This window comes from Rhopilema esculentum, chromosome 1, assembly GCF_057945365.1.
Source record: "Rhopilema esculentum isolate cy_ngs chromosome 1, ASM5794536v1, whole genome shotgun sequence".
NCBI lineage: Eukaryota > Metazoa > Cnidaria > Scyphozoa > Rhizostomeae > Rhizostomatidae > Rhopilema > Rhopilema esculentum.
Genome location: NC_142815.1, coordinates 3518013 through 3530758, shown reverse-complemented (window position 1 = coordinate 3530758; position 12746 = coordinate 3518013). Strand labels below are relative to the sequence as shown.

At 37.3% G+C, this 12746-nt stretch overlaps 2 protein-coding genes across 2 annotated transcripts; one reads left to right on the top strand and one right to left on the bottom strand.

Annotated features, from left to right (window-relative positions):
* Positions 1–1100: 1100 nt before the first annotated feature.
* On the bottom strand, positions 1101–7491 carry LOC135690323 (uncharacterized). Its single transcript, XM_065207842.2, has 5 exons — positions 7200–7491; positions 5991–6047; positions 5072–5297; positions 4447–4580; positions 1101–3515 (listed from the first exon to the last, which is right to left on the bottom strand). The coding sequence occupies exons 1-5, from the start codon at positions 7419–7421 to the stop codon at positions 3246–3248; spliced, it is 909 nt and encodes a 302-aa protein (XP_065063914.1). The 5' UTR covers positions 7422–7491; the 3' UTR covers positions 1101–3245.
* Positions 7492–8878: 1387 nt separating this feature from the next.
* LOC135690350 (adenosine 5'-monophosphoramidase HINT1) lies at positions 8879–12396 on the top strand. Its single transcript, XM_065207868.2, has 4 exons — positions 8879–9183; positions 9749–9853; positions 10580–10655; positions 11357–12396. The coding sequence occupies exons 1-4, from the start codon at positions 8902–8904 to the stop codon at positions 11446–11448; spliced, it is 555 nt and encodes a 184-aa protein (XP_065063940.2). The 5' UTR covers positions 8879–8901; the 3' UTR covers positions 11449–12396.
* Positions 12397–12746: the final 350 nt, after the last annotated feature.

Sequence of the window (12746 nt, the reverse complement as noted above, 5' to 3'; positions counted from 1 at the left end):
AGGAATGAGCTGCATGAGTCGCCGAAGATGCCAAGAGAGCTGATGGAGAGATTTACAAATATGACGGATTTGAACCTCGGTCTTAGATCTGAGACAAGGCGAGCATATTTTGAACGTTATCTCATTTCAACGCAAATAACAATAATAACAATAATAATAATGATAATATTACACGAATGTTTATACAGGAATAACCTATCAGTATGACAAGATACTGCTATCATTAGGGTCCTGTGCGTAAGGAAATGTAAAAACTAGAAGGATAAAATTAAGTTAGCTAAAACTTTTATATAATAAGATGAATAATCTTACGTCATACCTTGAAAGTCGACTGCTACAGAAATGTTATTACGTCACAGCAAGCTATAATAGAATATTACAGTTATCGCAAAAAGGTTAGAAAAAATACTTCGGTGTGAGAAAGATTTTCTCCTATTGCCCTTTTGTATTGACTGAGAAAGTGTTAGGGGGGGGGGGGATTCAGCGCCACCTCCACCCCCACCCACCACTCCTTTGGCGACGCCCCTGGTATCATGGTATTTCCATTGCTGCAGAATTACAGAAAGAAGAAAATCTTCTTAAGTCAGATCAAATGCTTATCATACTTTGTAGAAAACTTATTTCTGGATTATTCTTAATATGAAACGAGTACTGGTCACCCAGCAAAAATTATGTTAAAATTGACTTTTCGCAACTTCGCTACTCCGAAATTTCGCAATACTTCGATATGATTGGTTGATTCGCATAAAACTTGAGATACAGAATAAAATCAAATTATCCTCATCAAAGTACAGCATTAAGTTAAAGTGAATGCATTGACAAAAGTGCCAAAGAGGAATTTGGAAATAGGAGAAACATCGAAGAGTGGACGCGAAAACTCTACCCAACAAGTTTCTTTTCGAAACTTATTGGACGGAAAAATAAAAAATGTTCCCCAATAAATTGATGACGCCATTATATATTAAAACTTATAAGAAATGTTAAAGTTTCAAAAGTTGAGTGGCACATTCCCCTTGTTGTGGGGCATCCTTCCAGTTTGATAGCTTCCGGTGCATGCGTCTATGAACGAAACTTGTTAGACAAGACGAGAAACAGGCGAGTTTTAAAAAGAAACAGGTGATGTCAAATGCCATTAAATATGACTTCAAGGATATGAAATAATACAACTTGTCATAAACTGTGAAAACTTTAGCAGAAGCCCGATTTCTCGAACCTCCATGGGGAGGATATAAAAACGCGAGGTAACGGAGTTTTGCTTATTTAGGAATTGGGGGTGTTGTAGGGAAGGTTCCAAGGGGTATGCAATGCTGTTCGAGTTAAGGAAAGTTGGTGGCATTGCAAGCACCGCGGAGCGTTGAGAAAAGTGAGGGGTCTAAAAACAGTGGGTGGGGGGGGGGCTAAATCGTATAAAAAGAGGCTTTACTGGTAGTTTATTGCTTAGTATTTGTCATTTTTTGCAAAAAGTGGAAGGTCTAAAGCCCCCCAGCCCCCCTGCTCCACGGTGCCGGTGACATTAGGGGTTCGGAGGTATTTTGGAAGCTTCTAAAGGGTATGCAAAAACAGGTAAGATAATTAAAGGTTATTCCAGGAGGGAAGTTCGAGTTTTCGGGATTATACTGCCTAATATCTGGAAATACAGGTTGTGCGAATGACATTTCTTATCAATATTTCGAATTCGGACCTTGGACAACCCCCGGAAAATCAACGGTTTGCAATACACCGGTCTTACTGCGTTAATAGAGTATGCATAAAAACAGGAAAAACGTAAAATCTAAATGGAAATTTCAATCAAGAAAATTTGATCCTGAAATTAATCAACAAAAATAACGAAGATTATTAAATAGGACGATACAGAACTGTTTCAGTGTAAATAAACTTTAGCCAGTTACAATTTGACAGTATTTAGTTTTGTTGCATCAGCGCGAGCTCAAACGGTTATCTTTGAACAAAGAAAAACAACAACACATAACCAGTTCAAGGCTCACGCCAGCTGGGGGCGGGGCCTCCAATTATTTCGGAAGCAAATGATTTCAAGAATGCAATAAAAGGTGAAACAAGCCTTGACCACCCCCCACTTTTGTTAGCCTTGCCCCCAATGTTTAACTTCGTGGCGTGGGCCCTGTAGTTACAATATGACTGCATTTAGTTTACAAAAGTACCTATGTTTACCGTCTTGAATTTTTATAAGCAGACAAAGATTATATTTGGCAGGGTCATTGCGATGGCTGACAAAGGAAAGAAAACCTTAGTTTTAGCTTGATAGTGACTATCGCATGGGAAGATCAGAAACAAGTTAAGTCTGAAACAGTAAACGCCCCAGCAGTGCCATTTCCAAAGTAAGCAAGCTTAGGTCATTTTCGTGAGGCAAAACATTACAGTATGCAGAGCTCGCTAAGGGGATAAGAAAGGGGATTTTTAAAGGGAAGGAGCCATTAAAAGACCCTCAAGACAATGTTAAGGTGTATTAAAGGCAGGGTGTCTGCCAGTGTACTAAATTCTGCTTTCACTAAAGAAAAAATATCATTATGAGTTGGTTTCAATGAATGATTCGTGACTGTAGTCAATCAGAAATGATGTTTGATGGTTCTAACCTCCTTGCTCATATTAGCCAATAACAGAGGGAGAACCCGCAATACTGCTGCTGGGATCAGAATTCTTTGTACACTTAAGTATCAACTTCACACATTTGGATTGGCAAAAAGCAACTTTGCTTTTGGGGCAGTCATCCCTTCTTCTCTAGCAATGTTGAATGTCAGTGTTGGGGGGTGGGGGGGGGGGCAAACAAATTAAAATAATTATGTGGTTATCAGAATTCATAAGGACCTGACTGAAAGAGGGGGATGCTAAACCCCTTTGGCGCTGTTAATATTATCATTACATGTGCACCTGGTACTTTTGTTGCTGTTATATACTGGATAAAATAATCAGTGCAATTATGGTACTTCTGCTTCTTAAAACACTAAGAAAATACAGGATGAAATCCCCTGAACTCATCAGCTCATCTTTGCAAAATTATCAATAACTGTGCATAGTTACAACAAACTTGACACTGTAAAACATGAAATTACTAAAACTAATTACCTCAAGTTCCTATTAATTAAATACTGCAAAATAATGTCCCTGTACAGGATGTTTTTTAAGTTCCATCTATACCCTAAACTGCAACCCCATGAACTGCAAGTGAAACAAGACATGTGTGACAATGTGTATTTCTGATGGATGCTTTCTAGACAGCCCTGATTGACTTACAACCACCCAGCATCAATGTCTTCCTTTTCATCTGGGGATGGAGGACGTTTCATTTCTGGCTCTGAGTCATGTTGATAGGGTGGTGGATACTGGGAACCATATTGTTCCTTGTATGGCCGTGGTGGCTCTATATCAAAATCTTTTCTTGGTTGCAAGGGTGCATCTTGGCGAGGTTGTTCTCTTAACATTGGGCGTTCTTCAGCTCGTGTTTCTTGAAGTTGGAAATTAGCCGGAAGAGGGTTGAATCCAGTTTTTGGTTGGGCTTTCTAAGAATTTAAAAGAAAGGCTATTAATAAGAAATGATATATGATAGGATGGTTCCCCATAAGGCTACCAGAAGCAAGGGGCAGATGGGGAGAGGGTGGATAAGGGAAGCTGTGATTTCCAGCATTCTGAACAGTCAGACTCTATGAAGGACTTTAAAGTGAAGGGCCTGGGCTAAAGAGGCTTGTACGTGTAACAAATTCTTTTTGGACTGTTGCTTATGCACCAATTCAACATGTTTTCCTCTCTGCAACAGCCATCTGTGTTCAAATTTTGTTTAATAACAAATACATATAGTTCAGGCTATCTAGTGGGGATTACAGCACTGATGTGTTACAGATGTGAATTCAGTGTTAAGTGGATAGCCATATTCCGTGACTGTGATAGGGTCAATTATTTCTAAATGCAATGAATCTGGTTGATGTCATTATTTCTAAATGCAATGAATCTGGTTATACTCTGAGAGCAATGGACCAAAAGTACTTTAAACTCATTGGCAGACACATGGGGCGAGAGGGCATTTGCCCCCAAATATTTTGGAAGGCAATGGTCTAAAACAATGGAAATTTTTGATGTCATCTTATTAAAACACTAGCCTTTCCTCTAACATCTAACCAACTGTCTGCAAAACCACTGTATAAAATGATATGTTTTGTCTTACTATGCTTAGCGTTAAAGGGCCTAAACCTGCTAAATAAATGTATGACCTAAACCTGCATTTCAGCAATTAAAATGAATTTTTTTTATATTCACATAAATATTTTTACAAAACATACACAAATTTCTCGGACGATACCACATGGAGCATGGGAATACATAGCAACCCTGTGGTAATTTACATTAACATATAAAACCAAATTAACTATATATATATACAATTTAAAGATACAAACTGAACGAAAACATTGGCAAAATGAAATTCATCATACTTACAGGTTTTTCTGGGAATCGCAGGGCATAGCAAGCAATATAGCTGCAACAAAGGGCCAAAAATGATGACAGAATTGCCATTGTTATGATGATAATCAGCATCATCGCAATGATTTCCACCTCATCACAAGCTTGAACTGAAATTAAAAGGAAATATATGATAAGAATGCAGTAAAAGAGAAAGAGTTCTTTGATCGTCATCTTCTAAGGGAAAATATTTCAAAATTGATTGCCTTTACGCTTCATATATATATGATCATTTTTCTAATGTAGATTGTTGTCATACAACGGTGAACCAAATAATGACTGGTGATAAGTGAATACATATAAGGGAATACATTTAAGTCAGAAAAAACAATTCTTTTTTAACTCATTAAAATGCATATCACCTTAAATGAACATTGTTACAGTTTTAGAAAAAGGTCCAAAAGCTGCCCTAGGATGGCTCTAACCACTGTTTCTGAAAAGTGGGGGGAGGGGCATGTGTCCCCTCATTGCCATAGGCTAGTGTTAGAATTTGAAATGGGCAAAGTGGAACTAACTCTTAATTTCTCAATAACAACATTATTGTTGAATGATTTTCTAAACGTTGACTGATAAAAAATAGTGACTGAAAATCAGTGCATACCATAAACCCACATTCTGTCAGCATCCATTAACTCAATATGAGTCTTGTCGCTGATTACACATTGACAAAAGGTTCTAGAAGTCGGCTCGTGATATTCAAAGACGCAGTTATTAGCCTCATATGCAGTCATTGGGACTTTCCAAAGGTTATAAAAGAGGCCAACGAAGATGGCCAATGCAATACCAGCAAAGAATGACAAGACATTTGAAACCATAAATGCAATCATCTACAAGAAAATAATGTACGATTAAATTTAGGCAGTACAGAATTTTAAAATGGCTTTAAAAAAAAGCGAACATTCACAACATACTAACTTTAGCTTTCTAACTCAAAGCTTTTCATCTGACAGTCATCAGAGAATAAAATGTCGGAGTAATGTTCTGAAAGATGTAATATGCTTGAATTTTGAGTGCTGAAACCTGTTTTATCATGATACAGATGGACAATCACTTTATTTGTTCATTGAAAGTGTAAGCAAAAATTAAAGAACTGACACAAATTCATACTGCTAGACATAGAAGAATTTTTAATAAGTTGTGCAACGTAGCCTTATTAAAAGCTTTAAAAATTATCACATTGTGTTCTATCTAGCTTCTAAAGGTAGTTTTAGGACACTGAAAAGCTAAACTTATCTAGCAGTCCTTCCTCTCAATGTGACCACATCTTGTGATTACATGTCTTTAATTACTGAGAGCCGGCGGTCTTCAGAATGACTCTCATTACTCTGACAGAAAGCTTAGCCATGAAAGGGACATCAAACCATGGATCTTTGGGTCTGAACTCAGGGAGCCTAAACACTGAGCAATCCTCACCCCTATCAAATTTATCATGGTATTTTATGTTTACGTAAATTTCATAAAACATATAATCTAAATACTAGTCTGCTAATTGTTGCATTTTTCTGAAATGTGACACATACCACTCTGAAACTCCTTGTAGCAGATGCAGCAATGCCAATCAAGCCAGGAAGAAGAAACTAGAAAATCAAGACATTATGAATACATACAAATAAGAAATTTAAGATCATATGCATCGATATAAAATATAAATGACAATTACTGTTTTACTAATCTGTCATCTGGTCTTTGATGCTGTATAGTAACTGTCACCTTACTTTGATTCTGTAGCCATATTGAAAATGGACTAGCTTTTGGCATGAGAAATCTTCTTGTATGCAAAGGGTAAATGTTCCTTCTATCAAAGGGGAAAAGGGGCAGTTTCTCTCCTGTACCCCAGTCTCTGGGATCCCTGGAGAGGTTAAAAAATTTTGAGGGCTCCAAACACTGACAGTCCAAAGGAAGATGAAAATTTTCTCAGGAATAAGGCACGACAGTCAGAATTCACATTGATATTGTCGGTAACGACAAAAGGCTGATGCAAAGAGCACTTTTAGACAAAGAGAAGTTCGGCTTGCCCCCTGTCCCTCCTATCAAAGGTCAAAAGGGGCAGTTTATCTCCTGTACCCCACTCTCTAGGATCCCTAGAGAGGCAAAAAGCTTTAAGGGCTCAAAATGCTTAAAGTCAAAAGGAATATAATTTATTGCATTTCAAACTCTAATGCATAGAATAAATTGTGTAATTTTCAGAATGAACTCTTCATGTTCAGTGATCGTTTTTGCCACACTTGCACGCACATGTGGATGAATAAATGTTTGTGATATAAGCAGTTTGAAGCTTCAACGATAGAAAGAGTTGACTGATTTCTACCCTACATGGAATCCACCCCTGGGGTAAACCTTTGATCTAGAGGAAATCGTCATGGATTGGTTGCTGTTAAGTTGTCTTAATGCATCCAGCATTTTAGGAACCTTGGGTCGGGTTGCTGCAACATATGTTTTCCATATGATTATGCAGATATCGTGGTTTCACGCACAATCAGCGACATAACTCGAATCTCAGCACACTTAACTATAGTTAAATTTTGAATCCATCGACTCTGATCGCCATAAAAGTGTGTTTTGTTAACAGAACACGATAAAATAGGCCCTTCCCAACATGAAAACAAGCTTGTAACCTTGGAATAGACACGATCGGGGGGCTGGTCTTCCCTCAAAACATTTGCTGGTATCTTTAAGAAGTTAATTCGCAATTAATCGTTGAATAATTACTAAATCTAACAGCTTCTCACCGGCAAACCAATCCACCAATACGTCCCGCCATTCTCTCCAAATCTGCGAGTTGGAGATGAAGAGTCGTAATATTTCGCATATAACTGTCCTGCTTGTAAGTCGGTGTTAGTAACATTTCCGAGTAGAAGTGTTGTTATTAAGCATCCTAACGCACTCAATAGTTCCAAAACTCCAACAAGAGCGGCTGTTAAAGCCAAATTTCGTTTAATTAACTGCACCATGTTCAAATCGCTGTTACACCATTTCTTGAACGCTTTTCCGTTCCTATATTGTTGATCACTTTCTGAATGCCATTTTAAACGCAGCTACAAAATAGAGAGCTGCTTCATCTTGATTGGTTCAAGTAAAATTTCCAATCACACAATTGGCGAATATAAAACAATCATTAACAATAAGACAAAACGATAGCAATTAATGAAGTATCAAAGTAGCTTAAACTCTAATGTGATTGGTGAAATTTGAAGTGACTAAGAGAAAATAGAGACACCCATCTTAATTTAGTTTCACCCTTCCAAAAATAATCTTCAACAAATCTTTTAAAACTTTGAAATGCAGATATCAGAAAGCTGAAGAGTAAAAAGCTTGATTATGGTTAATCAAACTTCTTGTCCGCATCTTAAATTACACAAACTATTTTCTTTTGTTGAATAACAATGTACAAATTATACTGACTCATCGCAATGGAATTTTTGGGAATTTTGAATAGGATAAGTCTTTCGTTGTTGTAAAACTCGGTTGTAATTTGTAAACAGAAATTTGTTTCTGCAAAAAATGATAAAAGATGAGAGGTTTCAGCGCAGGCAGGGACAGATTTACAGGGAAGGGGTGTGGCACAAAATTTGCGCTACAAATCTGAAGGGTGTGGCACAAAAACCAATAATTATATAGCAACCCCCATCCTTGCCGCTTCAATCCGTCCCTAAGTGCAGGGGCTGCATCGAGTAAGGACAGGGGTTTAATTCTAAAAAAACACAAAGAGGTTTAACCAAATAGTGTACGCTTCTTCCATGAACATGCCTAACCTAAGAACGAAATAAAGAATAAAATATGTTTTCAAGTTTTCTCTCGAGTTGACAAAAAAGGGGAGATTTTATCCGTAAATAAACCATAATTTTGAAAAAGCACACAAAAGCTTTATTTAGGGGTCTTAAAAAAATGTAAAGTAGTGTATAGTAGTAGAAAACTCAACGTTGAAATAAAAACAATAATCAGAAAGTTATCAGAAAGTTCAGGCTGGAAACAATCGAAGCAATCTCCCTAAATTGATCAATATTTTATGTTTTTAATACGATCTCTCCTCGTATAGTTTATCTGCTGAGATAGCACGTACAACATACAAGATTTCCCTGCATAAAAACTTCTTTCTATCCGTAAAACTTAAGGCCTACTAGCCTTTTTTGTCTTTTGTAATCTTGCTATAATTTTAGTTAATTGTTGTATGTTTTAAAGGATTTTTGTAAGCAGTTGTGGAAATTTGAAATGAATGAACTGAAGAAAACTTTCAATTATAGTCTGGCTCTCTTAAAAAAACTTAAATAAATGGTCCAGGAGAGCTTTGGATCGATAGATGAACAAATCTTATCATACTGTATTTTGAAAACAACGTTTTTGGGAAAAATTTATTTCTCATGATCTCCAAAAATTGACTGTGGAGGAGCTTACCCAGCATTCCAATGTTTTTGTTGTTGTTGCTTTTTCAAAATGGCGTTTTGGAGAAGCTACTCGTCTCTCAAGAGTTTAACACGTCACACACTTAACTACAAAACAATTATTTACACTGCAGCTGCACTATCAATTTCTCCTTTTTCTGTTTGTGCGAAAAACTCGTGTTCAAGCGAAAAAGGTTGCAACGACGAAGTCAAGAATGCAATTTTAGCCGACGAAGCAAAAAAGGCGAATCCAGGACAACAAGTATTTGAAACTGTTTTCGCCAAAATCCTTAGGAAAGAAATAAAGGCTGACATAGTTTACGAAGACGATAAGGTAATATATGATTTTACCCAAAAATATTTTATTTCTAATTAGATAGAACATAAATCTTCCTACACAAACAGTGAAGTAGTGGCCTCCTTATATCTTATCAACCTTTTTGAAGATCTGTTGCAAAATTTTATCCCACATTTAGCAAAAAAATCTTTAGAATAACTTGATTTTTTTTATTTGCGATGATACAATTATGTTTTTTTCCCCACATTTTTCCCCAGAAGGAAAATTCACTCAGTTCACAGCACTAAAAAGAGGCAAAAGGCACGGTCTCAGTGAAGCCTTTACCCCCCCCCAACCCCACTCTGCATCAGCTGATGCAGCCACTGCTGGCTGTACTTTTTACATATCTGACACAAACCAGGCTTGAAAACTGGCATATGCTTGCAGTGAAGCTAGACTTCTTTTGCTTGCACCTCGCACCGCTACTGACCCAAAATATTATGCTATAGTAATGTGTTATGGAATTCATATATTGTAATATAGTACCAATTTATATATAAGCATTGTTGCTGGTCTCGATTGCAGAGTAGTTCAGCCATTATTTCACTTATTTTTGTTTTAGTGTATTGCATTTCATGACATCAACCCTGTCGCTCCTAAACATTTGCTGGTAATCCCAAGAAAGCCGATACCACAGTTATCAAAGAGCGAGGATGATGATGTGCCAGTAAGTAGAGTCACCATATTTTTCTTCTTAGTAAGTAGGTTTCTGTTTTAACATTTACTTTATAGAAAATTACTTTAAATAGGTCTTAAAGAGTTAAACTGCCATTTCTCAAGGGAAATTTGGTGCACAGAAATATTCTAATCAATATAAAATGCTCTTTTTCGCTTTAGTTAACATAACAAAACATTGCATGAATAATTATCAATCAAACATGAATTACTCATTTTATCCCAAGGTTTGCAAGCCTACTTCCAGCTACCCCTCTTCTTCTCTTCTAACCTCTCAAAGCTCACGAAAACTAAGTTTCCAGGATTGTTCCTGATTTCCAATTTCTGGGACAGGGGTTTCTGACAGAAAAAGTACAAACAAAAAGGAATAGAAGACTAATTGAATCATTTTATTAACCAGACATCTATTTTCTTTACCTTGCTGTTTGTGTGCATTTTTCTGTCTACATCCTCTTTGTTTTTCTAACCTCTTTAGCATTTTTAGTTTGTCAATCGCTTATGAATATAAAATTGCCATGTTGAAAAGATTGGAAACAGAAATCATAGCATGCTTGTTGAAGGATGAAAAAATTAATGGAACAAACAGACTGTAGTAAATGACATTTATAAAAACAGGTACACTGCTGTCAGGCCTTTCTTTTGGTAAGAATAAAAGTTACTAATTTGATCAATTACAAGCTCCCAATCAGTTTGAATCAATTCAAATCACTTTTTGCAGCTACTTGGCCACTTGCTTTGGGTTGCAAAGAAGGTCGCCATTGACCAAGGACTTGGCAAAACAGGATATCGATTGGGTATGTTACCATTAATTTGTTGCATCAATTTTTGTGGGTTATGTACAGAGGCATAGCAAAAGGAGGGGTAAAGTTTGTCTATTGCTCCAATATTTTCAAATTTATGGATATATGAATAAGGATAAACAAATTCATGCATGTTTTGTACTCTGTCCTGCCTAAAAATTGTCTGTGTGTTCTTAGAGTGCTCAAGATTTACCTTAAAGCGGTTTAGCCTTGTTGTATAAGCAGTTTGGTCATACTTCAGGAATGCCATTCTTGTTGGCTATTCTCGGGATCTTCACAACCCCCCACCCCCCTCCCCCAATTATTTTCTTTTGCTTTGCCTGTATAGTTAGTTGGAACGATTATTGTTTCTAAGATCCCGTTTCCATGGATTTATTTGCTCCTTGCTTGGATTTGTGAGTCCCAAAAGCTCCCCCAGATCATATGATGTCACATTTTCCCATTGTTTTAGAGCAAAAGACCATTGCCCCCCCCCCCCAAAAAATATTGGCCCCCTCACTCCAAGGTGTCCGCCAATGGTTTCTACGATCCCGTTTACATGGAGTAATTTGCTCCTCGATTGGGTTTACGCGCCCCAAAGCTGCATCCCCCATGTCTCCAGTGGCACCGCAAAGCTCCCCCGGGTCTCCAGCAGTACTTTCATTGACCCCATTGCTTTACCATCTTCAGGCTATCAAGTATGTTTCACCTCCTAGTGATCAATGATGGTCGAGATGGCGCCCAAGCTGTATTCCATCTTCACATCCACATACTTGGTGGGAGACTGATGAACTGGCCCCCTGGCTGACACTTGGCTCCAGGAAAGTGAATTCAAACCAGTTGCTTCTTTTGTAGATCATAGTATTCAATGCAGGAAAAACGATTTATACTGATTCATTGACAAATTTAATAGAATTTATGTCTAAGGTCTCAACGTCAAAAATTTTTAATCGAATTCAAAACCTTATAATCATCATAATTCCAATCAAAACCAACACCAATTTAAAATGATTTTTATTAACTGGCCTTCTGAATATCAATGCATTTGCTCAGCTTCCAACCAATTTTTTTTATTTCTTAGTTCTTCTTTTTTATTCTTGTAATGATTACCCTGGGTGCCAGAGTCTGGGTGTCTGAGAAAACTATCGCTACTGGATCGATCTACAAAACCCCATCACCTTCTTAGGGACCGCGCACCAGTCTAAAAGTGGAGGGGCTGAAAAAGGTGTGACAAAAAATTGTTGAGGCCACGCCCTCCAGAACGCTGGAAAACGCCCCTTTTAGAAAATTCTTGCTTATTTCTACCAGTTATAATGAACGGTCTGGTTCAGAGAAGATATCAATAACTATAAAAATAGATAGAATTTACTCGAGAGTAATAAAAAATCAAGCTAACCAGGTTAAAAAATACATCATATCATTAAACAAGATGAAACACCTAGAAAATGAACAAAAAAGGTTTCCAGTCAAGAAGAACTGCTACTTCATAGGAGTAAACTATCCAAAGTTGCGTTAGAGTAAACCTTCCCAAAAAATTTGTAGCCTATTATTGCAAAAAAGTGGGGGGGGGGGATTATAGCCCCTGCTAGCCCAATGGCTGCGTGGTGCCTGTCTTCTTTCAGGGATCTGGTACCCATGGATATGACCAACTTAGTAAGGTATCTATGACAACATTGTCTTTATTGTTTGTTGATTTGTTTCTGTTTATGTTATATATGATTTATGATTTCTGATTTATGTTATTGTGTTTCACGTTTATGGTTAGTCTTTCTGTTTTGATAATAACGAAGGAGTATCTTTAGCATATGGTAGCTTTTTGGGGTCTACCCCAACCGTTGACAATCATTATAGGAACCCAAAAAAATTGCATTTAGAACTGAACCTCGTCCAAATAGGGGAATTTGAGTAACCAAATGAAATCTTTTTCATCGTGACGCCACTGTGATATCATTCTGAAATTTACCCTGGGTACCAGAGGCACGCAATTTCCACCGGGTATATAGAAGAAGAGAAGAAGGAAATGTGGCTCCGGGCTAACCCTCCTTCTTCTCTGCTAGGTGCTTTTCTTTTCTTTTTACGTGCTCAAAATTGTGTGGCTCTGGTACT